The sequence below is a fragment of the Peromyscus leucopus genome, chromosome 7 (assembly GCF_004664715.2).
Source record: "Peromyscus leucopus breed LL Stock chromosome 7, UCI_PerLeu_2.1, whole genome shotgun sequence".
Classification (NCBI taxonomy): Eukaryota; Metazoa; Chordata; class Mammalia; order Rodentia; family Cricetidae; genus Peromyscus; species Peromyscus leucopus.
In genome coordinates this window covers 14336689-14362519 of record NC_051069.1, presented here as the reverse complement: position 1 = coordinate 14362519, position 25831 = coordinate 14336689, and the positions used below count along the sequence as shown (strand labels likewise).

Here is a 25831-nt window from a genome sequence, read left to right as displayed (position 1 = left end):
GGGTACTCTCTGTTCATTGTATGGGTCCCACAGATTGAACACAGGCTATCAGGTGTGGCAGCAAGCACCTTTACCCACTAAGCCTTCTTACTGGCCAGGGACTTTTTTTGTTTGTTTGTTTGAGACAGTGTTTTTCTATATAGCCCTGGCTGACTTGGAACTCACAATGTAGACCACACACACTGGCCTTGAAGTCACAGAGATCAGCCTGCCTCTGCTTCCTGAGTGCTGGGATTAAAGGTGTGCACCACCACACCCAGGTCTTATATTTTAATATTACACTGAGAAAAAGTGAAAACACATATTCAATGGAACTGTCAAAAATACCCTTTTAAACATCTAACTAACCCAGACACATAGTGCCAACCCACCCGCTCCCAGTGCTCAGATCAGAGAGGTTGCACAGCCCAGTGCCATACCGACCAGCCACCTGCACACCAGGCGCAGCCCCAACTTGCTTTGGGTCTTGCTTACTGGGCAAACCTTTCTTCAACACATTATCTTCCCATCACTGGTCCTCCACCCAGAGGTTCCCCACACCCAACCCTGACAAACACACAGTAACGGGAAGAGTGGGGCATTAGTGTAAACATGGCTGGCCACATAGCTCTGTGTCTTTATCTTGCCTTTATCGTTGTCCCAAACAGAAGACAGTCCATGCGTCTTACAATCTTCAACCAGCTCTTGCTGCCAATGAGCGAAAATCCTTCCTGAAACAGCAATTAGGAGGGTTAGCAACAGAAGCAGAGAGGAAGGGACACTGGAGACAGGGATGTTGCTGCCTCCTATGAACAAGTCGGTCCTCTTCTTAATTCACACCCATGAAGTAATGCCACCAGACGATGAGGTGAACACCTCACCAGTGCCAAGTCCTGGCACTCATTTAAAAAACGGTTCTTAACATCTTTGTATTAAAATGATACCCAAGTAGTAAACATCACATTCATACTTGCTGTAAAACACATCTATGCTTCCAGATCTGCCCAAATGACCTTCTGTTCCCAAGAAACAGGCTTCGTTATTCTCGCTTTTCAGTTTATCAGACCCACTGCTGGCAGCATGGTGAGATTCCTCATCAGAAGAACCTTGTTTTCCAATATTTGGTTTTTTGAGTATTAGTTCTTCATTTACATCTGATAGAGGGAGAGAAGGGAAGAACCAGCAGAAAGGGCAACAGAGGGCGCACAAGTCTCGAAGAGTGTTGAGGAGGTCTAGCGCTGTCTGCAGAACAGACAGCAAGGACCCTGTGGCCTGCAGCTCCTAAGCTGCCTGCACATTGCTGGGCTGCAGCCTGAGTTGAATGTGCTCAGCCTGATCGCCCGCCATGAGCAAAAACTCCTTGTGGACAGTGTCTTCACCTGAGAAGGTCAAGAACTCAAAGGCCAAGGTAAACAAGAAAATGCCCTTGGCCGGTCCAGCCTCCCGTTTGCTCTTTCTAAATCCCTAGTGATAAACTTTTTGACTTTCTTGGAAAGTCACCAATAGTTTCTTCTTTAAAAAGAATAAGAAGTCAAGCAAAGCATATGGTTTCTCCTTAAAACTTTCTCAGGCTGGCATGGTGGTACATACCTGAAATACTCAGAAGTACTGAGTCAGGAAGATCGCCACAAGTTTGAGACCTGCCCAAGTTGTATAATGAGACCTGGTCTCAAAATAAAAACAAAACAAAAACTCTCAGATTAGTAAAAAGAAGTATGTAATTGTGATACCCCAGATAATAAGCTGTTGTTTCAGGCAGCAGGCTGTGGAGAAGGCATAGAGTACACACACATTAGTGCAGTGCTTATGGGGGACAATTTGATAACACTAGTAATGCAAATGTGTTTATCCTTTAGCCTAATAGTCCAAGTGTTAAGGACGCATTTATAGGTCAGCCTGCACTCATCCTGACATGATGCATGGATAGGATAGACATTATTGCATTAAATCTGATTACATTTATTTATTTGTTTATCTATCTATCTATCTATCTATCTATCTATCTATCTAATCTGGCAGGAGGGAAAAGGTGGAGGGTGCACTCACGCAAGTATGGAAGTAAGAGGACATCCTGCAGGGATTAATCTTCTCCTCCCACCATGTGGGTCTGGGGACTGAACTCATGTGATTAGGCTTAGTGACAGGTACCTTTACCCACTGATGTGGCTCATCAGCCCCTGCTGCAATTTAAAAAAGATTTTATGTATATGAGTGTTTTGCCCACATACATATAATGCACATCACATGCCTGCAGTGCCTGCACGGTCCAGAAGAGGGCGCTGAATCCCCTGGAACAGGAGTTACAGTAGGTTGTGAGCCATGTGAGTGCTGGAGACCAAACCCAGCTCCTGTCAGAGCTGGAAGCGCTCCTAACTGCTGAGCCATCTCTCTAGGACTCTGCCCAACCTGCATTTTTAAAAGGGAAGAACAACTCAAGTGTACATCAAAGACAGACTGATTAAGTTGTGGATGCTGTGCAAGGTCAGAACATACAGCTATAAAAAAAAAAAAAAGAATGAAAACTCCATCAGTGCTGTCCAGTAGGAAGAGAATTTGAGCCACATATGTAACTTAAAATTTTCTAGTTATTATTTAAAAAAGATACCGGTAAAGTTAATTTTAATATTTCATATTTTGTTAATAATTTGTTTTACCACATATTAAATTTTATATAAATATAATCTAATAATTTATTTAACCCAATATATGAAAATATGTCAATATGCAGACAAAGTAAGCTGTGAAATAGTATTTTTAAAATGATTAAAATTGGCCAGTGAAACCAGCATGTTTTACACACACTGCGGGTACTATGTACTTTTCTTTATTATTGGTGTGCCATGGTGCACATTTGGAGGTCATGGGACAACTGACTGGAGTGTTTCTCTCCCTCCACCCTGCAGGAGGGTCCCCGGGGTCAAACTCAGGTGGTCAGGCCTGTGCAGCAAGCACTGTCCTGCTGAGCTACATCACAGCCCCAAAGGAGGCTGCTATGATTAGCTAATTAATGTGAAATGTAGTCCTAGAAGAAAGTAGAGTTTAATAAGATAATATTTCATATCACGTCCATGTTAAGAAATATATATTAAAATGAAGTTGTATTTGGAAGACGGGCTTGTTGTTGTTGTTGTTGTTTTGCACTTCATATGCAGCCTGTCTGCACCATAGGATGGAGAGGCCGACCTCCGCCTGGGCCTGCCTCTCCCCTTCCTCTCTTCACACTCACTGCTGTTATTCTGCTGAGCTTGGACAGAGTATCCCAGAGGCCCTTGGCTGGAATGGCACTGGATTCCAAGGGGCCTGCAGTGCATATCTCTGGCAGGACAGCTGCACACAATGGCTTTCCTGCATTATTACTGTGCAGCTCATCTCCAGAGTCTAGTCACAGTGTGGTCCTTGATCCCCCAAGTCACACCTAATGCTTGCCATGGTGGCTCATGTCTGTAATCCCAGTACCTGGGAAGCTGGGGCAGAAGGATTGCCGTAAGCTCAAAGCCAGCCTGATCTACACAGTGAAGTCCGGAGTGAGACCCAATCTAAAAAAATTAACAATAAAAACATAAACAAAGAGGAAGCCATAAAGAGAGGTAGTAAAGGACCCTAAGATGGGTGCTAAGTCCAGCTAAGTCCAAGGATGGCCACCTCACTGAACCGGTTTCTTCAATGGCTCAAATGTACCCCCACTCCCTTTCCAGGGTCTTGCTATGTAGCTCACACTGGCCTCTAACTTGGGGTCCTCCTTCCTCAGCCTCCCAAATGCTGAGATTACAGGCCTGCTTCTCCATACAGCCTCGGATGCCTCCTGGCTCCAACTTTACTGGCCAGTGTAAGCCAGTCGCTACCCAGGAGGATGTCATGGCAGGTAGGGTCACTGGTACTGAGCAAGATAAATCAGCTTTAAACCCATGCCAAGTGTGACTTCATAAGCTTTGAAGTGAGCAGGGCACTTCGCTTTCATGAAAATGACAAAGCATTCCCACCTGCTACAAAGACCCTGAATCCGAGGGAAGCAGCAGAGGAGAGTGTGGTTACAAAAATAGCTCGATGACTAACTGTTGATAATCCTTTCAGTCCTAAGCTCCGGGTGCCAAGGGCTTCTTGATGAACGGGAGCAGGCTCTCAGGTGCCAGGTGATATATTTAAAAAACGAGATCCTGCCCGAAGCTTCAGGGATGTGTTTCTACTCACTCTGGTAGCTCTGGGTTTATGAGGTTCAAATTATGCTGAAAACGGGGAATATCCACAATAACAGAGTCTTTGCAGGACACAACAATGTGAGGGAAGAAAAAGGAAGCAGAAGGAATTAGGGTCCTAAAAAATGTGCACTTTCAACATTTATAACCAATGATTATTTATTCAGTTAATAAAAAAGAGTAATGAGATGGGCAATAAAAACAATTTGTAACTGAGTCAGGGTTAGATTTTAGTCTAAGACTTGCATGTGGATATTTCTACTTCATTAAAAAATGTTGTAACAGAGAAGAAACAATGGTCTAATTCCCAAGGGGCCACCCCACACTGTAGCCTCCTGGATTTGGATGCTGTGGATGCTGTGCCTGGTACATACCAGAAACACAACCCATTGGTCTCCTGCTGGACCACAGGCAATTTAAAAGTAAGGCCAGTAAACAGTAAACAGTGACCATTCTGTAAGGCTCACTATGCGACACTGATGACACCAGTCATTCCTGTCAGTTATCAGACCATAGTCAAGAGGCTGGGACATAAATACCTGCTGCAGGACATGCTGCACAGCTCACCCCAACAAAGCCACCTGCTATGACTCTGGGACAGGCCTCACAGGGTAAATGCAGGTTGAGCCAATCAGCTATCTCTCTGTGGCTCTCCACAGGGGCCTGTGTCCATAGGCTTTCTTCAAAGCACCTCACAGGGCTTTTATCCTTCCTAATAAAGCCTTGAGACACACCAGAGGTCCCTTGCACTGTGAGAGTTTTTCAGACTACAATCGTATTCCTTGTTTATTATTCCCAAATGAAACCTTTTGCTTAGATATCTATTTTTCTGCTTTCATTTTTTTGAGACATGGTCTCATCACACAATCCAGACTGCCCTAAAACTTCCAACCCCTTTGCCTCCACCAGATTCTTTTTTTTTTTTTTTTGTATCCTGTAATGTAAATTTTCAGACATGCACACAGGAGTAGAGAAAAAGAGCACAATGAAGTGATCTTCTGGCTACAGCTGTCATCACACAGCCCATGTTACCTCATTCACACCCTCTCAACAGCCACCCACTCCCTGGATCATTCTATTCTAAAGCTAAGTTAGATATCCGTAAATATCCCAGGATGTATTTCTTCAAAGCTAAGGTCTCTTCTTAAAACATAACCACAAAACCAATCTTTAAAAATTAACAACTTTGCCAGGTGGTGGTGGCGCATGCCTTTAATCCTAGCACTTGGGAGGCAGAGACAGATGGATCTTTGTGAGTTCGAGGCCAGCCTGGTCTACAGAGTGAGTTCCAGGACAACCAAGAATTGCTAAGGCTACACAAAGAAACCCTGTCTTGAAAAACCAAACCAAACCAAGTCAAAACAAAAACCCAAAGAAAACAAAACAAAACAAACAAACAAACAAAAAACAAAACAAAAACCAAAAACCAAACCAAAATACCAAACTAAACAAAACAAAAAAACAAAACCGGGGCTGGAGAAATGGCTCAGAGGTTAAGAGCATCGACTGTTCTTTCAGAGGTCCTGAGTTCAATTCCCAGCACCCACATGGTGACTCATAACCATCTGCAATGAGATCTGGCATCCTCTTCTGTATGCATAATAAATAAAAAAACCTTAAAAAATATTAAAAAAAAAACCCAAAACCAAAACAAACCCCCAAACTCCTTCCTGCTATCAAATGCCTTTGACACTCTCACATTTCCCTGTCTTCTGGGGTTTTTCTATATTCCTTAATTTTTGAAAAGTTATCCAAATATCATCCACACACTGTGACATGGGACTGCTGTGTCCTTCGGTCTTGCAGACGTCTCCCTGTCTTTTCTCATCTTCCCTAGCGTTGAGTCACAAGGTCTCTAGATCCAAGTTAACAGCGCTGTGTAGGGCTGCCGAGTAAATATCTTAGGCGTGTGGGTCTTGCAGTCTCCAGGCTGCATGTGAACTCAGGCCTGCAGTGGGAAAGCAGCCACAGGCAAACAAGTGTGGCTGCTATCTAACAACCTTTTACCACGGACACTAAAGCCGGAATTGCCCAGAATTTTTCATAGCTCACAAGGTATTATTCCTTTCTGAATGTTTTTTAACCATTCCAAAAAGATAAACTAGGGGCTGTATAACAATTTGATGCTTAGAATCCACATAAAAAGCTATGCACAATGATAAGTTATAATTCTAGTCTGGTGAGGAGCAGAGAAGTGGACCCTGGGCTGGCTGGCCAGCTGGTCTAGCCTAGTCAGCAAACCTAGGTCCCAATAAGAGACCCTGCCTCAGAAATAAAGTGTATGGATCCTAAGGGATGACAGTCAAGGCTGACCTCCGACTTCTACCTGCAGACAGGTGCACCCCACACACTAACACTCATCCATACACAAACACATGCACACTACGACAAACAGAAAGCAAAGGCCACTCTGCCCACTGTTCGTCACTTCTCCAGACTCATCCTCACTAAACTGTTCTTGTACCTCTGTGGATGCTCTCCATATATATCCTGTCTCCTATAGTCCTCACAGATCAAGAAGTTTGGTCAAATTCAGGCTTATCATCTTTCTTTGGATTTTGTTCCATCACTCTCCTACAGACACATCATGTCTCTGTCCTTGTGTGTGTGAATTAAGTTACTATGAGCATTGCCTATAATCATTAATTCATTAGAATTTGCAAAAAAAAATGGTATTTTTATTCCCTCTTCTCGTATGAACTTGAGTATCTATGAAGAGGGACTTTCTTTTATTTTTTTTTTATTTTACAACACCATTCAGTTCCACATAATAGCCACAGATTCCCCTGTTCTCCCCCTCTCGCCCCCCTCCCCCTCGCCCACCCCCCATTCCCACCTCCTCCAGATCAAGGTCTCCCCCGAGGACCGGGATCGACCTGGTAGACTCAGTCCAGGCAGGTCCAGTCCCCCCTCCCAGACCGAGCCAAGCGACCCTGCATAAGTCCCAGGATTCAAACAGCCAACTCATGCAACGAGCCCAGGACCCGGCACCACCGCACAGCTGCCTCCCAAACAGATCAAGCCAAATGACTGTTTCACCTATTCAGAGGGCCTGATCCAGTTGGGGGCCCTGAAGAGGGACTTTCATCCCAGCATAGTGGTACACATTCATCATTCCAGCACTCAAGAAGGCAGAGGCAGGAGGGTTTCAAATTGAGGCCAGCCTGGGCTATGTGGTGAGACACTATCTCAAAAATCAAATCAAACAAACAAAACCATAGAAGAAGAGATCAGAGCTGTGGAGATAGTTCAGTAGTATGAGGACCTGGGTTTGATCCCCAGCGTCATGGTGTGTTCGTAATCTCAAACGCATGCACACACACATTTTCAGAGAATTCTTCATCTACAGTTTACAATCAACTCTTCTAGGTAATGACAGGAAAGGCAGGGTAAATGCTTGCTTTAGCTCTCATTTTTGTTGGATTTCAAAATAATGGTATGGTTCCTTACTATTCTCCGAAGACAGCAAGGACTTCCACACTCTGAAAAATAATCTGACTATATTTGCTGTTTCAAACCACTGTAGTAACTACTGATGCTTCAGTGACTGGCCTGGTTAATAAGGACCTTTTCAGAAAAGCTGACTCCTGCATCCCGTGGGTATGACTTGGGTGATGTCCAGCGACCTCTGCTGCTTCCCATAGGTGACAATACAATGCAGGTCTTGCTGCTGTCAATGATTTAACTCCATCCACTCACACCTGGAGAGTCGCAGGAATGCCAGGCCATCTCATTGTTGAAGACATTACCCATAAGTCCTTCAGTGTGCAGTTTCACTGACTTGGTTTTAGAGAGGAAACTAGTAAAAGTTAAAAAGCCATCATGCTATTTCTGCCCAAGAGGGATTAAGAGGGTCACAAATTCTACTCATCACATACACACTGAGATGAAAACAAGTCAAGTAGGATTTCGGGACTTGAAGAAAGGGTAACCAGCAGACTGAGTGAGCCTATGATCACCTAAGCTTTGTGCCTGGAATCAGTTTCCAGACTGAAGCCAGGCTTGCTGGTACACATCTGCAATCTCAACACTTGGGAGGAAGGAAGACCAGGGTTCAAGGTCATTCTTGGCTACTTATCACCTTCAAGGCCAGCCTAGGCTACATAAGATCCTGTCTCAAACACCTTTTTTTAAAAAGATGTATAGATTTTATTTTATGGATGTGAGTGTTTTGCCTGCATGTATTTATGAACATCATGTGCTATGTCTGGTGCCCAGAGGTCAAAAGAGGGTGTCAGATCCCCTAGAACTGGAGTTACTGATGGTTCTGAGCCACCATTGTGGGTACTGGAAATCAAACCCAGGTCCTCTGTAAGAAAAACAAGTGCCCTAAACTCCTGAGCCATCTCTCCAGCCAATCCCCCATCTTAAAAATCTTTAAAAATTAATAAGAAAAGAATTCAGACTGGCAAAGGAAAGGGGAACCTGCTGAGTTTGTAGTCTTGCTGAGTTGAGGAAAAAGCAGTGGAAAGTCTGCAGTGGCTGGAGCTGGTTACAGGATTGCTGGAAGAGCTTCCGAAGCCTGCCTCAGGGTCCTGGGGCCTCTGGCTGACCTGCAGTCTAGGCACTGCAGATGCGACACCAACCCTGTTGAAGAGCAACCTCACAGTGAGCAACAGCTCGAGTTGAGAGCCTTCCTGGAATGCAGAGGCTCTTCAGGATACAGCGCACCTCAAAATGCTGCTGAATTCGCTGCAGGGTGAAGGCCACCCTAGAGAGGATCAAAACAAGTTTCTAAAAGGTCAAACTGGTAAGTACTTTAACTGCTTGCCTAAAACCCCCCAAACTTTAAAGGGGCACCAAAAACAACTATCACTTCACAATGTAAGGATCATGTCTGATCAGAAATCACCGACAAATGAAATATTGGACAGCTTAACAGGCTAACAAGAATTATTTAAAGAAAAATGTGTCAACAACAAACTGAAATTGCAGTGCTGATCCCATAGACAGGGAAGGATGTCTAAAAAGTTACATGTGCTCAAGCATTAAAAACAAACAAAACATGATCGTGCTTAAGAGGGAAACAAAATATAAGATCTAACATATAGATGTGTACATATAGATATGTATTTTGCTGGCCTCCAACTTGGGAAGGGTTGCCTCTGAGGGTAACATTATATTGATGGTGGAGGTGGAAGGCACCTGGATGACTTTCAGTATATGTAAATTAGGCCTCAATAACAAGAAGCTGCTAACATCGTCCCCAAATTAAAGGACAAGTATAAGGCCCTGAGTAAAGAAGCGGGTGGTATGGTGTGGGTGGTATAGACGTGACTGGGGAAGTGCAGGGCACCCCACATGGCTGTAATGCAGGCTGAACAGAGAGACACAGTTTCTCAAAGAGGCCTTCCTATTATGCTAAAAGGTTTTAGAGCTCAAAATGATACCATTTTTCTATCTTCTGGCGATGTGATACAATAGTTTTTAAGTTTTAAATATTACGCTCGTTGGCCCAAATTTGTCTTCAAGATTACATGAAGTACCACCCTTCCCCCACATCAGAACTAGACTCAATGCTCCTAGTGCTAGAGCGGCACACAGAACGCACAGAGCCCATGCAGAAGTGAGTGCTCGAATGCACTGGCCCAAAGGCTTCTTTTCACAGCAAACACGAACATCTGCTGGTTCTGCCTACGCAGCACGTACTCTTCTTTATGGGAACATCTTCATTTTCCTTTTGGAAAGCAGCTGCCCCCCGGTCAGAGGCTCCAGACAAGGCTGGTTTCTTACCTGCCTTTGCTCCAGAGGTGGACAGGTGCCTGTCAGCATAGGGAACTACTCCTGACAAAGGATAGATAAGCCTGCCATTGCTGGGACCCCTCAGGAGCAAGCCTTCCTTACAGGAAAGCAGGCCTCTGTGTGAGCCTCTGGGTCCACTGCATTGAAACCCACCCTGACTTCTGTAGGCTGCAGTTTTGTGAGGCAGTAAGTCTCACTCGTTTCCAAGAATGTAAGATGGGCCTGCGTCACTTGCAACCCAGAGTTTATGGCTTTAGAAGCACAATAGCCAAGCTAATTCCCTTCCACTGCTCAGATATCCATCCAGATTCCCTGCCCAATCGCCACGGCATTTTCAAAATTCCACATCTCCTCACTTAACAATACAGCAGTTATTATTATTATTGAAATCTTACCTAACGCCGTGGTAGCAGCATAGCTGACCACTTGCCCTTCCTTCTCACAGCCCTTCTGGGCCGGCTTCTACGACTCCTTTGCCACCTTACCCAGTGTCCCGTCTTCACCTCACCTCAGGCTCAGTCACCATGTAAATAGCAGGTCTCCAGCACAGAGCTTTTCTAAGACCCTTGAAGAAGCCTGAGGCTAACAGCAAAGAACCCTGGGACAGTCATCCTGCTTGAGTGGCCCAGAGAGACCTCCAGCTCCAACCACCTATGGCCAGAGCTGTGGTCACCACACATACCTGCTTCCAGCGCTGGCTCTTTTCTGAATCCCTACCTTGGGAGGAGGAGGGAGGGGGCCACCTTCAGAAGGTGGAAGAGACCAGAAACCTTCCATCTCTCCTACCTCAGACTCATCTCTGAGTTGCTGCTTTTTCCTCGCACACAGCTCCCCCATCAAGCCCTTCCCCCCATGCCGACATTGCCATCTTCTCTCTTGATTTATTAAACTGGCCTTCCCCATCTTCCATAGGTCTCTTGTGTCCTCTTGTCCACCCCTCCTATTCTTACACAACTTCAAGAAATAATGTTTCTATCGGAAATGTAACAGGCTGTCCCTCACTGGCTTCGAATCCGTCGATAGTTTCCTATTTTTCTTGATAAAAATAAGATCTCTATACGACCTGCAAGGGAAAACACAGACAGAATGAGGTAGATGAGCACTGCACACCTGACTCATAAATAGGAGATGTGGAGATCATAAACGTCCATGAAGTCCCAGGAGCCTTCTAACCCCGATGCCTCTTAAGACAAGGAAGGGCCAAGGTCACAGAACAACATGTCTAGTACTGTTTTCCGCTCCCAGGAAGGAATGAGAATCTAAGGGGTAGTCCTCATAAAACACCAGGGCGTTGGCTGTCAGCATCTTCCAGCACATTCCCTGAATACAACTTTGCTGGTATTGAGCTCTCTGCCTGCACATTCTCTAATGTTCGTGTGCTGATCTTAGCTTACTTTCTCTCCAGTGTAAGCCTGAGAGCATTCTTAGCTCCTGGAGAGACCTTTCCCTATCTTGGCTTTGATTTTTTATGGTTTAACACTCCCAGGGAAATCTAGTTTTGCTCCAAACTTCTAAGATCATTAAAGTCCATGGTGGGTTGTTTTTAGGCTAACTGTGGGTGTCTATCTAAAGCCCTCAGAGACACTCAGAACACTAATAATCAGAATGCTAATTCTGTTGGTAGCTTAAAGCTATAGGAAGTGATCTTTATGTTCAATTCCTTCTTAATAAAATGGACTAGGGGAGGAGGCTGGGCAGATAGCCCAGTCAGTAAGTTCTTGCTGGGCAAACAAGAAGGTCAGAATTCAGGTCCCTGGTACCAAATAAATAAACAAATAGTAAGGTGTGGCAGCATGCAACTGTAATCCTAGCACCAGGAAATAAAGACAGGAGGATCCCTAGGACTTGCTGGCTACATAGACAATCATCAGGTTCAGTGAGAGACCCTGTGTCCAAAAAGCAAGGTGGAGAACAGTTGAGAAAGACACCCAACATCAACCTGTGGCCTTCACATATACACATGTCCAGCTCATATATATACATATACATGGACATGCACATATATACAAAATTAACAAAAAGCATTATGGGAAAATAAAAGTAGATATTATGTGCTCTCAATAGCATTTCATATTCATGAAAAGTTGCCCACACTTAGCTCAGTGGCTGGGTGTCTTGGACAGGTTTCTATTGCTGTGCTAAAACACCATGACCAAAAGCAACTTGGGGGAGGAAATGGTTTATTTCATCTTACAGTTTGTAGCCCGTCATCCAGGGAAGGCAGGGACTTAGAGGCATGAACTGAGGCAGACACCAGGGAGGAATGCTGCTTACTGGGTTGCTGCTCTCAGCTTGCTCAGCCTGCTTTTCTTATAGCACTGAAGACCACCAGTGAGCTGGGCCCTCCCATATCAATAATCAATCAAGAAAGGCACCATACAGGCTTGCCCACAGGCCAATATGGTGGGGGCATTTTCTCAATTGGGGTCCCCTCTTCCAAAATGATTCTAGATTTGCCAAGCTGGCAAAACTAGCTAGCACACTGGGTGTGCCACAGGCATTTCCTGCTCACGGTTCTGAGGGCTGAGACATCTGGAATCAGGAGCAGGCAGGCTATGTGAAGGACTAGCGAATGTTACTTCTTGGCTGGTGGAGCCATCCATTCCTTGTGCTCACATGGGCTTTCTTGGTGCATGCTTGAGATAGTAAAGAGTTCTCTCTCATCCTACAAAGTCACTAACTTCACTAGGGACTTCCTTCCACGACATCATCCATACCTAATCACGTCCCAAGGCCTGACTTCCAAATACCATCACACTGGGGAGTTAGAGCTTCAACATATGGTGAGACCTGGTTCAGCTCATACCATTCCTTAAAATTCAACTGCCAATATACTTTGAGCAACTGTAACTTTAGAAACTCAGTAAAAACACAGCTCTAACTATGTTTGTTGAAATGTGGAAACATTATTAAAGTTAAAACTATAATCATTAGAACTTGTTTCAAAAAAGAAACTCCAAGACCTAACTTTAATATAATACAAGTTGTTTTAACGTATTAGTGTATTTTTAAAATAATCTGGCCACCTCCAAACCCACATGGCCCCATCACACAGGGGTGCCATAAGCCCAGCCACAGCAAGAGACCCTGTTCCCTCCTGCTCTGGACCTCAGCAATGCAGCCCCTGGATCCCAGGAGCTCTAGGTGCTCCACCCTGGACCCCAGCCCACTCTACCTCTAGATCCTTATGCCCCACCCACTCTGTGTAGATGCTGCAGCCCTGGACCTAGACTCAAACCAGTAAGAAACCCACCCCCACTCCTCCACTGAGGCTCCTGCCCCTTGACACTACCCCTAGAGTCTCCCCAAAACACCTGTCCCAGAATGTGGCCCTGCCTTCAAAATCTGGGACATAAACTCACATCAAAAGACAGTCGACATTCTAACTCAATATGTCCAGGTCTCATAGCAAAAATACAAATGGTATGATAAAATGATATATCCCCCGCCAAAATCACCAATCCCATAGGAATGTTTCTCAAGGAGAAAACTTAGACAAAACTCAAGACACACAATTCAAAAGAACAATTGTAAACATGCTCAATTCATTCAAAGCATTCAAAGAGGGCACAGACACGGGGATTTTAAAAGGACAGGAATAAAATGACTAAGGGCCAAGAAAATTAGAACAAACAGCTGAATGAGGTAATTAGGACAAACCAGAAATTTTAAATCAAATCCAATACAGAGATAGAAAGACTAGAGAAAATGCAAACTGAAATGAACCGAGGAGTGGAGGACTCAGCAAGTCTACTGAAAAGTTCAAGAAAGAGCGACATCAACAGACAGTGTGTGGAAGGCAGAGTATCCAGGCCTGAAGACAGGGTATAGGAACTCAAAGAAAATGATCACTTAAATTCATGAATGAAACATGCAAGAACTTGCCAGTACCATGAAAATGCCAACATATGAATTATAGGCACAGAAGAAGGGAAGAATTCCAGGCCAAAGGCATAGTTAATATTTTGAATAAAAACCATGAGAGAAAATTTCTCAAATCTACAGGAAAAGATACTCATTTAGGTAGGAAAGGTCCATAGATCATCAAATAGACAGGAACAGAAAACAAATCTACAATATATTATAGTTAAAATACTAAAAACACAGAAGAAAGAAAGGGTACTGAAAGTTGTTGGGGAGAGTGCCAAGTCACAGATAAGACAGACTCATCAGAGTAACACCTGATAATTTAATGGAAACTTTTATAGCCAGAAGGACCTGAAAAGAAGTATTCCAAGTTCTAAAAGATCGCAACTACTAGCCCAGATTATTATACCCAGCAAAACTATCCATTAAAATTGAAGCAGAAATAATGCCAGGTATAATGGCACAAGTCTTTAATCCCAGCACTCAGGAGGCACAGGCAGGCATATTTCTGTAAGTTTAATACCAGCCTGGTCTACATGTTAAAACTCTATGGGGAACCAAGGAAGCTCTGAGTAAATGTGTATTATTGATATGGGCAAGGCCATGCCAATGACCCAATGCCTCAGACCAAAGGAAATGGCAAAGCTGTCCCCCAGGGTGAGGCTCAAGAGGCCTAGTGTCTTAGTTCTTTTCTATTGTTGTAACAAAACATCATGACTAAGACAACTTATAGAAGAAAGTGTTTAATATTGGGCTTAGAGGTTCAATGGGTTAGAGTCCATGAAGATGGAACAAAGGCATGGCGTCAGGAATTGCTGGGAGCTCACATCTTAATCTGTAAGTAGGAAGTATATAGAAAGAGAATTTAAATTGGCACAAGTCTTTTGAAACATCAAAGCCTGCCCCCAGTGACATACATACTTCCTCCAGCAAGGCCACATCTCCTAATCCTCCCTACAGGGCCACCAACTGGAGACCAAGTATTCAAACCTATGAACCTATGGGAACCATTCTCATTCATACATCACAGATGGCAAACTTTCCTCTGGTTCAAATTCGAACGTTAACAGTGTGTACAAACACTAGCAACCACAGCTGCCTCCTCCCAGATGACTGAAACCTGAGACTGCTCCCCTATAGAGACCTCCTATCAAGACTAGCATAATAAAAGTGCTGAGGTTCCCGGGTTTTGTTGAGTAGTTGATACTGCTCTCTCAGAGCCTGAACAGGCCAGGCAATCCCAGCGTTTTTTTAAGTGTGTCTGTCCTTTCTTCATGCCCTCACCACCCCAGGCAGGTTTCCAGGACCAAGCAGTGCAGGTCATGACAAGACCCTATATCAGAACAAACAAAACAACAACAAAGAAGCTGAAAGAGAAACAAAGACTTGCCATGATAAAAATAGACTAAGTTCATATGACCACTACATATATCCTCTACAGAGGGCATTGGAAGAATTAAAATTTTTTTAAAAAAATATATTACATCCTAACTGCAATTTCCACTTCCTCCATTCCTCCCGGTCCCTCCCCCACCATCCCCAGATCAACTCCTGTTTCTTATAAACAAACAAACAAAGAAACAAACAAACAGTTGGTCTCCAAGGGATACCCACAGAGCATGGCCTAACAATAAGACTGGACACAAACCCTCATATCATGGCTGGATGAGGAAATCCAGAAGTATAGGAATCAGGTGCTCCCCCAGCCTGCCTCCAGCCACTCCAAGCTAGCAGCCACATCATCGCCAGCCACCCAAACTGACATATTTAAAAAGTCCCTGTCATCACAGCCGACTCTCTGTCTCTCTTTTGTCTGTTTCTCTTGTTCTCACTCAGAGGGGGCCTTTCAACCCCCTTCCAATAAATATCTCTTGTGAGATCTGTTGTGTGGTGTGATTTCTGTGGCATTTCTTGGCCTGGATCTGCCAAGGTACTCTTCTGCTGCTAAACTGGAACAGTAGGAGGAAAAGGGTCCCAAGCACAGGCAAATGAGTAGACACTCTCCTACTCCCACTGTTAGGCGTCTCACAAAAACACCAAGCTACACAACCATAACATATATGCATGCCGTGGACCTAGATGAGACCCATAGAGGGTGTGATTGTCACTTCAGTCTGTGAGCCCCTATGAGCCCTGCTTAGTTGATTCTATGGGCCATGTTCTCCTGGTGTCCTTGATCCCTCTGGCTCCTACAATCCTTCCTCCCCATCTTCCAGCTCTGCCCAGTGTTTGGCTGTGGGTCTCTGCATCTGTGTCCATCAGTTGCTGGAAGACACCTTTCTGAAGATAACTGGGCTAGGTACAGATCTATGAGTATGGCAGAATATCAATAGGAATCCATTTCATTGACTTTTTTTTTTTTTTTTTTTGCCAGTGCTGTTTTGTTCTACTCTGGGTCTCTGAGCTTTCCTGCCTCTGGAGAGGGAAATAGAATAGATTTTCCAGGTGGACTGGGGGTAGCTGGGTATGGGAACAGGAGGGATCAGTCAGGGTTAGGCGGGTGGGGAGGAGGGAGAGAGCACTAGGAAAGTCAACTGGAATTGGGGGGTAGTGGGGAACAATGTAGAAACCTAGTGCAGTGGAAACTCCCTGGAATCTACAAGAGTGACCCTAGAAAAGTCTATTAATGGGGGATATGGAGCCCAACCTGGCCATCTTCTACAACCAGGCAAGGCTTCTAGCAGAGAAACAGGGACACCAGCCTAGCCACAAAACATCTGACCTACAATCTATCCTTCCTGCAAGACGTGCTGGGACAATAATGGCACAGAACCCGTGGGAGTGGCCGACCCATGACTGGTCCAACTTGAGGCCCATGCCACGGGAGGGAGCCCAAGCCTGACACTGCCTGGAGGGCCAGGAAGAAATTCTTCAGACTAAAGAGAAGGATAAATATAACCAAGAGGCCACATGCAAAAATAAACAATGCTGGGACAGTTAATCAAAAAAGATCTAAGAAAAACACCACAACATTAACATAATAAGAATGGATTTCTTTACATGTTTTGTGTGTGTGTGTATGTGTGATGCACACATGCCACAGCATGCATGTAGAGGCTAAGAGACCGTTTGTGGGAGTTGGTTTTTGCCTTCCATTACATGGGTCCTGGGAACAAAACTCAGGTTACCAGGCTTTTCCACACATATCCCCATCTACTGAACCATATCATTTTTTTGTTTTGTTTTGTTTTGTTTTGTTTTTGAGACAGGGTTTGTTTGTGTTACAGCTCTGGCTGTCCTGGAAATCACTTTGTAGACCAAGCTGGCCTTGAACCCACAGAGAGCCACCTTTCACCTCCTGCCTCTGCCTCCAGAGTGCTGGGATTAAAGGTGTACATCATGACTGCCTGGCATATTTTTTAACTTAATGTTTTTATTGATTATTTGAAAATTTCACATAACGCACCCCAATCCCATTCACTTCCCAGTCTTCCCATGTCCACTGCCCATTTATGACCACCCCCAAACAAAAGAAATAAAAAAGGGGGGGAAAAAACCAAGTCCACTTTGTGGTGCCCATGTACTCACTGGAGCATGGTCAAGCTCCCAGTGACCGGGCCCTTAAAGAAAACCAAGTCTTTCTGTTAATTTCTGCTGTGGCAGCAGCGTGCCTGGGCCGAGGCAGGTAAGTTACGGATTCACCTGTCCCCACGTGCCTTTCCTCCACCAGCTGTGCGACATGTGCACCCCTGAAAAGTGCACACCAGGCACAGCTCGCTCCCTTGCCTCTCTTCTTCCTTGTCTCTCCCCTGTTCTCTCTGTCTCCCACTCCGACACGGCCTTTCGCTCTTTCTCTCTCTCCCTTCTCCGTCCTCCAATAAACCTCTTGCACACCTCTGTTGTCAATGGCGCGTTTGCTTAGTGGCACACCCTGGCAGGGCCCACCAAAAGGTACCCAGTTCGCCTTTCTTTTTTATCGTTACACCCTCCTCTACCTCACCCCTAGCAGAGGCCACCAGCTGTGGAGAGCGATACTTCAGCATCCTTATCACATGTGTTTAAGAGTTCTCCTCAAATGCTTGCTGTCTGACTGTTTCTTTTGGGGGGTAGGGTGGGGAAAGGCTGTCACTGAAGCCTCCAGGGTCTCTCCTTCTCAACTGTGAGTCTGCAGCCATCGATCCCACTGCAAAGGAAGCTTCCCTGCCCTTTAGTCAGCGGCAGCGTGGATCATGGGCTTCCACATGGTTTCTGGCTACAGCATGGCCATGGCATCGCTGTCTGTAGTTTGAAACCCCTACCCCCTGCATCCGACTCTGTTCAGCCATCTTTCCTTCCAACTTTGGGAGTCCACTTTTTAAAAGTATCTTCCCACAGACCTGCCCTTCTCTGGTTTTTCCAGGGACACTACGGGCTCTGCAGACTCCCCTGCTGCCCCCTGGCTCCCCTTGGAGCTCCCACGAGGTCACTTCGTGTTGGCATGTGCCGCCTTTGATCTCAGCCATGCTTCAGGTTTTCATCTTCCAATACACATCTTTAAATAGTAACTCGGAATATTAATTTTCCTAATTCTCCAACTAAAAAGACAGAGTAGCAGATTGGATTAGTAAACAGGACCTGTCTTTATGCTGCCTCCAAGAACTATATTTCATCATCACAGATAGATACCACCTCAGGACAGAAGGATGAGGAAAGGTATTCCAAGCAAATCAAACTCGGAAACAAGCAGGCCTGGGTATTCTAATGCCTGAGGAAATCGACTTCAGAATAAAACTCATCCAAGAGATCTTGGAAAAGGTCACTTCGTACTCATTAAAAAAACAGCAGCCATCAAGAGGATATTATAATTCTAAACAATTATGAACCAAACACAGCTACCCCCAATTTCATAAAACAAATACCGTTAGATATAAAGTCACAGATTAACTCCAACACAGAGAACAGTAGGAGATTTCAATACTCCATTCTTAACAATACACAGGTCATCTGATCAAAAAAAAAAAAAAAAAAAAAACCCAGAAACATTAGAGTTAGATGCAACGATAAAGCAAATAAATCTAACAGAAATCTATGGAATATTCCACTCAAACATTAAAGAATACACATAATTTTCAGCAGGTTATGGAATTTCCTCCAAATGGATCATGTGTTAGGACACAAAGCAAGCCTCACCAAATCTAGGAAGTCAAAATAACATCCTATTTGAACACAACTGAATAAAGCTAGATAGTAAACCAAGAGACACTATAGGAAGTCCATAAATTCCTAGAGATTAACAATGAATTCATTGAACAATGAATAGGTCACTAAAGAAATTAAGGAAATAAAAAAGAATCCCTAGAATTTGAATGAAAATAAGAACACAACATACCAAAATTTATAGGATACAAGGAAGTAGTTCTGAGACGAAAGTTCATAGCACTAAGCGCCTACATTAAAAAAAAAATTAATGAAGCACCTTAAAGTCATGAAAAACCAACAACAAATCAATCCCAAAACAGTAAATAGGAAGAATTAAGACCAAAACAGAAATTAATGAACTAGAAATAGAGAAAAAAAAAACAATACAAAGGATTTCTGAAACAAAGAGGGATTTTTTGTTTGTTTTGTTTTGTTTTTGGAAAAATGAGAGACTGACAAACTTTAAGCCAAATTAACCAAAGGGAAAGAAAATGCAAATAAATAAAACCAGAGATGAAAAAGGAGACATTACAACAAACATCAATGAAATTCAGAAAAGCATAGGAACCATACCTTAAAAAACCTGTATTTCATGAAATTGGGGGAAAAAAATCTAAAAGAAATGGATGCAGTTTTAGATGCATATGACTTAACAAAATTAAACAAAGATAAAATAATTTAAACAGATTTATAATCAGCAATAGATAACCAGACTGAAGCAGTAATAAAAAGTCTACTAAAAAACAAGCCCAAGGCTAGTTGAATCTGCTACAGAGTTCTACCAGACCTTTGAAGAACTAACACCATCTACTAGATTATCTCCTAAAATAAGAAGGAAAACTTTCAGACAGTACTACACTAATACCACAACTATAAAAAAGATAATGATTAAATAAAAATTAGACTGATCTCCTTTATTAACATAGACGAAAAAATGGTCAATAAAATACTTGCAAACTGAATTTAAGATTATAGCAAAAAGATCATTTACCATGACCAAAATGGCACTATTCCAGAGATGCAGCAGTGGTTTACAATATGTAATTAAATGCAATCCATTGCATAAATGAAGCCAGAGACAGTAATCACAGATACAGAAAGGGGTTTGACGAAATCTGGCACCCCTTCCTGATGAAAGTCATGGAGAGGCAGGGAAGGAGGAAGTTCACCTTCACATAAGAAAGGCTATAGACAACAAGCCTGTAGCCAACATGATGTAGGCAGAGCAGACTCAAAGCACCCCACTAAGATCAGGAACAAGGCAGTGCTTAAAGTCTTGGTGAGAGCAACAGAACAAGATAGAAATGAAAAAGACACAAATGGAAAAAAATCATTGCCAATGTATTCCTATCTGCAGATGACACTATTTTATACACAAGACCCTAAAGACTCCACCAAAATCTCCTTAAAAGTGGCAAGATACACAAAATCAACTCACAAATCAGCAGTCTTCCCATATACCAATGATAAAATTGAAAAAAAAAAAAAACAAATCAGGGAAAATCTCTTTTATAATGCTGAAGAAAGAGGAGGAAGAACAGGAAGAAAAAAAGAGAACAGACGAACAGCAGCCTTGAAATAAACCAAAGACAAGAAAGATCTCTACAATGAAAACTTTAAAGCATCAAAGAAATAGAAAAAGACACCAGAAGATGCAGAGACCTTCCATGTTCACAGACAGAGTTAATACTGTGGCATGCCACCCTATCAAATGCAATCTACATCAATGCAACCCCAATCCAAATTCCAGGGCCATTCTTCACGGCTATAGAAAAATCAGTCTTAAAATTTACATGGACGTGCAAAGGGCCAAGAGCAGCCACAGCAGTTTTGAACAAACAGAACACTGCGGGAGGCAGCACCCACTGTCCCTGACTTCACATTGTCCTGCAGAACACCAACAGCAGATTCCGGGCACAGACGCAGTTCCGCAGATTAACGAGCAGGATAGAGGCGGGCCCAGCTATGAGTCCACACAACTACAAGCTACCTGGTTTTGACAAGGATGCCAAACACACACACTGGAGAAAAGACAGCAGCATCTTCAACAAACGGTGCTGCCCGAGGCAAGAATGTGACAGTTGAGGGCTCAACACCAAACACGACGTTTTATACCACCCTCTCTGAGCTCAGGGGACACTGCAGACGAGGGGCAGTGAGTACAGAAAAGCCTGAAGAGGAGACTTAGGCAGGGTGAAGGGCCACGAGATGCCGTTCTCTAGATGCACACAACCAGTGCAGCCGTGAGCTGAACAACTGCAGGTACCTGTGGTGGATGCACCAAGACTTGCCCAGTCCTGGAGGGCTGAGGGGGCTCATGAGGCCCCACCCTTTACTACAGAACTGCTGGTTACAGATGGATTCTGGGAGAAGGCAGTCACTACTGCGCCCATGATTCTCCAACAGACAGTTCTATGGTCACACAGGTGGCCCTTGTTAAACTCAAGGGGTCACAAAACTAAAACTAACAGATGTAAGTATGATAAAGAGACCCACAGGGAACAGGGGAAATGGACAGGGCTACCAGGAGATGAGAGGGTGAAGGTGAGTATTCGGTTTGCATTATACATGTGTAAAACTGTCAGAGAACAAATTTGAGTAATAAAAATAGCTGGAAGTTAAAAAAAAAACTTTTTAAAAATAAAAAAGAATCTGACAGAGGAAATGCTGGTAGCCTGGTAGCTCCCATCCAAGGCCCAGCCCACCCAGAGGATCCTGTCAGGTAGCCCAGGCTAGCCTTGAACTCAACAGTTTCTCAAGTTCTGAGATTATAAGTATGCACTACCTTGTCCAAACACGGAAATAGAAGGGGGGGGGAGAGAGAGAGAGAGAGAGAGAGAGAGAGAGAGAGAGAGAGAGAGAGAGAGAGAGAGAAGGGGTGAGATGAAGGGAGGGGAAAATGGTGAGTTTTAGTCACTGGTCCTCAGATTTATTCAAACTACAGGAAATAGTTATGCTTTTCTGTTTTCACATTTTAAAGGCTTTCCTCCTAGCTGTTCTATTTTATAATTATAATTACACTGTACTTATACTCTAAATTCTGCCCTCTTCCCTGAAATTACAGCGGAGCCTTTTCCATGCTACTCTGTATTTGTAAGAATTACCATCGTTAATGTCTACCGTGGACCCAACAGCTTTTAAGAAACCCTCCCTCTGCCAAGGGGACAACCATGGGCACCTCTCCTTTATTCCTACTATGAAGAACACCGTGAGGAACACTGAGATGAATACTGTTAGGTGAATTTTTTTTTTTTTTTTGCACTACTGGGGATTGACCCTAAGGCCTTGCATATTCCAGGCAAGTATATTACCAATAAAGCTCTACTCTCAGCCCATGCTTTGTTTTGTTTTGAATATATTTTAAATTATCTTCATGTCATTTTAAGAAGCAAAATTGGGCCAAAGGTTAACAGCTGTGTACTGGTGGAGAGGTCTTGATAAATACCGGCACACGATGGCAATATGTCAGAGAGAAACCACACACTATGCCCCCAGCACAAAAGGGCACAATGGTGCCAGCACTCGCCTACCGATGCTGTCTGCTAAAATTGAGTTTTCTCCATAGTAGATGAATGAAAAGATGTATTCTATTTGCTCACCAACAAGCAATCTTCTGTGGGCCAGACACAGCAGCGAGCTTAGAAAACATACAGAAGGCACAATCTCTGACCTCAGAGTGCTTGTAGTTTTGATTCTGAGGGAAGAGAAAACAAGCAAACACACTCGAGATTACAGTGGAAATTAGTGCACAACTAGGCCAGCACAGGATGCCGTGGGTGGTGCAGAAACGGCCCTGGCCTTGCCCTCGGTGCTTAGGACCCACCTCCTGAGGAAGTGATGCCCACGCCGTGCTGATTGCCACTCGACAGCTCGTTCTTATGTCTGCTTTCTTTTCTGTGCTCTAAGCCTTTGCTTTCTACACAGCAGCCTTAATCCTTTTGTTAATTCTCATGAACTCTGTTATAACAAAAATACTGTCATCACCTTGTGGATAAAATGCGCGGTATGCACACACATACAGTAGCGGTCTAATATTTGTTTTTATGAATGGAGAGAGAATAACAAGAGTAAGTCTCAGCCGTGCCACCCAGTCACCCAGGTGTCCTTCCTCAGGACAACCCTGACTTCACATTCTTGTGAAGTGCCAACCTACACCTAATGCACATTCAGGCAGCTATGGGTGTTGGACGTATTTTTAGTTAAGTTATACACACATTGCTGTATAGGCAGTATCTCTGTTGCTCATTGTAGCTGGGTTATACTTTATCAACTGAGTTTTAGGCATTTATAAACACAGGAAATGAATGCTTCAGTTTGAGCTAGTGTCCTATCATGAGTTCTCACTTTCAAACCTTATTTATGCTATTTTCTTCATATAAAAGTTTGGAGGGCCGGGTGGCGGTGGCAGCGGCCACCTTTAATCCCAGCACTGCGAGTTCGAGGCCAGCCTGGTCTACAGAGTGAGTTTCAGGAAAGGCTTCAAAGCTACACAGAGAATCCATGTTTCACAGAAACAAAAAACAAACAAACAAACAAAAAGTCTGGAGGGCTTCATATAGCAAACTGTATCAATCCTTTTTTCTTTCTTTTTATTTATTCTATGTGTCTTTTCTATATCAATCTTTTACTCTATATAGCATAAGGTTTGGCTTGGTTTTAGAAGGAATCTCATTATGTAGCCCAGGCTGGCCTGGAACTCACAGTGATTTGTCTGCCTCCGCCTCCAGTGTGTTGGAATGTTGGGATTAGGGTAATGCACCCCTGCACCTAACTTTAAACTGTAAGTTTTCATTTTTAATTTAGAAAGGCTTTTTTGTTTTGTGTGTGTGTTTTTTAAGACAGGGTTTCTCTCAGTAGCCCTGGATGTCCTAGAACTCGCTCTGTAAACCAGGCTGGCCTTACACTCAGAGATGCACCTGCCTCTGCCTCCCAAGTGCTGGGATTAAAGGCGTGAGCCACCATCACCCAGCTAGAAAGGCTTTCTTACTCTAAGACCCTTCCCCCCCCCCCTTTTTTTGCTTTAGTTCGGGTATAGATGCCATTTGATAAACCAAAGATTTCCATTTTTATACAACCAGCACTTGCTGATCTTTGGTGATTTAGAAAACTTGCCTGTGGAGCAGGTACACGAACCTCCCAGACCTACGTTGCTCTCCATGTCCCAAAGGATCTCCACACCTGGCATGATCATCAGCCTCTCAGGTAAATAAAGGCATTTATAAAAGCCACTCATGAAGTTACACCTGTCCCTCACTACAACTGTAATAATGACTCTACAAATGACTGAATATGATTTGGGTAAGAGCACATGTATGTGTGAATTAAATTCTCATTCTTATCGGACCAGTTCATTTGCTTTGCTCACACTTTGTGTTGACTTCCTGTGGGTTTCCTGGACTAGGAAAACACAGCACTCCCACCTGCACTCACTTCTAGTGCCTTTCCAGCCACGAGACAGCAGCACCACAGGCATCGTTTTGGACTTCATGAGCAGTAGGGAGTCTACCAGCACAGCAAACAGGCTGTCCTGTTACAACGGCCACGCCTTGCTATTTCAGTGTAGCTTAGACAATAAGAAGTCACATCAAGAGCAGAGCCAAGAAGACCCAGCAAAGATTTTAAAAGGGGAAGGGTCACAGCATAGAGCCCCGCCCCTCAGTTCTCACTACCTTCCATTGTTAGGAAATGGATGCAGTAAAAGACCAGATTCAATCAGCTTCTAAGATTAACAAGGAAGCCTCCTTGCTTGTCAAAATGGAGTGGACTCAGGAAGTAAATGAAGAGCCAGCAACGCTCTGTGGAGGCATTCTTTACAAACAACTACATCAATATGGAAATGTTCATTCACAAGAAGAGAAGGCCATGGATATTTACTATTTGTCATTCGGAAAAGGATGTGTGTGTATTCTCCATGTGAACCACAGCTCTCAGGCAGATCTTCTTCAAGGTCCTCCCCAAGAACAAAACTTTAAAAGAGGCTCTCTGAGCTAAGAACATGGTTCTCCCACAGCTACAACCGCCAAGGAATAACCAGAAAATGTTCTGTGAACTTTAGGTAGTGTGAGTCAGAGAACTGCACCTGATGAGTGACAGATGAGAAAAGACAAGACCACATCCAGGGCAAAGGGCACTGGTAAACAAGAGGGTCCTAACTAGTTGTGTCATAGATGGGTAGAAAACGGCCCCACGCAGCAAATACAACCAAAAACGATTCCACAGGAACCTCAGTGGAGTTAACAATTGAGACAAGCGGTTTAAGTACACATAGCAGGGCCTCGTAATAACACTGCATACACATTTATTTTGAACACTTACACAGACTGTTGAACTAATTTATAGAAAAAAATGTAAACAATTATATACATGAAGATTATCACAAACGGTGACTATCAGGTCATTCACAAACATACGCGCATGGCCATTTACTATTATTTTAATAGCCGTGCAAGATTACTTCAGATTAACAGATGAGTGAGGATGAACAGGCAGTTTCCCCGCACAGAGAAAGGGGTGTTATTTGTGCAGACTGCAAATACAAGTGTACAAAGGAACAGAGGGGAAGGCACGAGTGAGGAGAGAATGTGACGGTTCGACTAACATACAAGAGGCAAGTTCAGTACTGTAGGTGTGGCCGCTGCTCAGGAGGAAGAGAGAAGAGGATCCAGCCAGGGCTACAGTAAGACCCTGCCTAAAACACAAACTTAGTGACTAAGGTCCAGGGCTACAGTAAGACCCTGTCTAAAACACAAACTTAGTGACTAAGGTCCAGGGCTACAGTAAGACCCTGTCTAAAACACAAACTTAGTGACTAAGGTCCAGGGTTTTGTTTTGTTTTTAAACTACAACAAACTAAACTAGAACAGAGCTAAATGAATTGTCCATGTTGACGTCCATGTCCAAGTGTTCGCACAGCATATGATGCAGACGTAATC

General features: G+C 43.8%; 1 protein-coding gene across 1 annotated transcript in view; it reads right to left on the bottom strand.

Annotated features, from left to right (window-relative positions):
- Rec114 (REC114 meiotic recombination protein) overlaps positions 1-25831 on the bottom strand; it is a 110018-nt gene that overhangs the window by 21667 nt on the left and 62520 nt on the right. The window contains exon 3 of the mRNA XM_028892495.2: positions 627-710. Within this exon, the coding sequence (XP_028748328.1) occupies positions 627-710 (84 nt within the window). The remainder of the gene's footprint in view (positions 1-626; positions 711-25831) is intronic.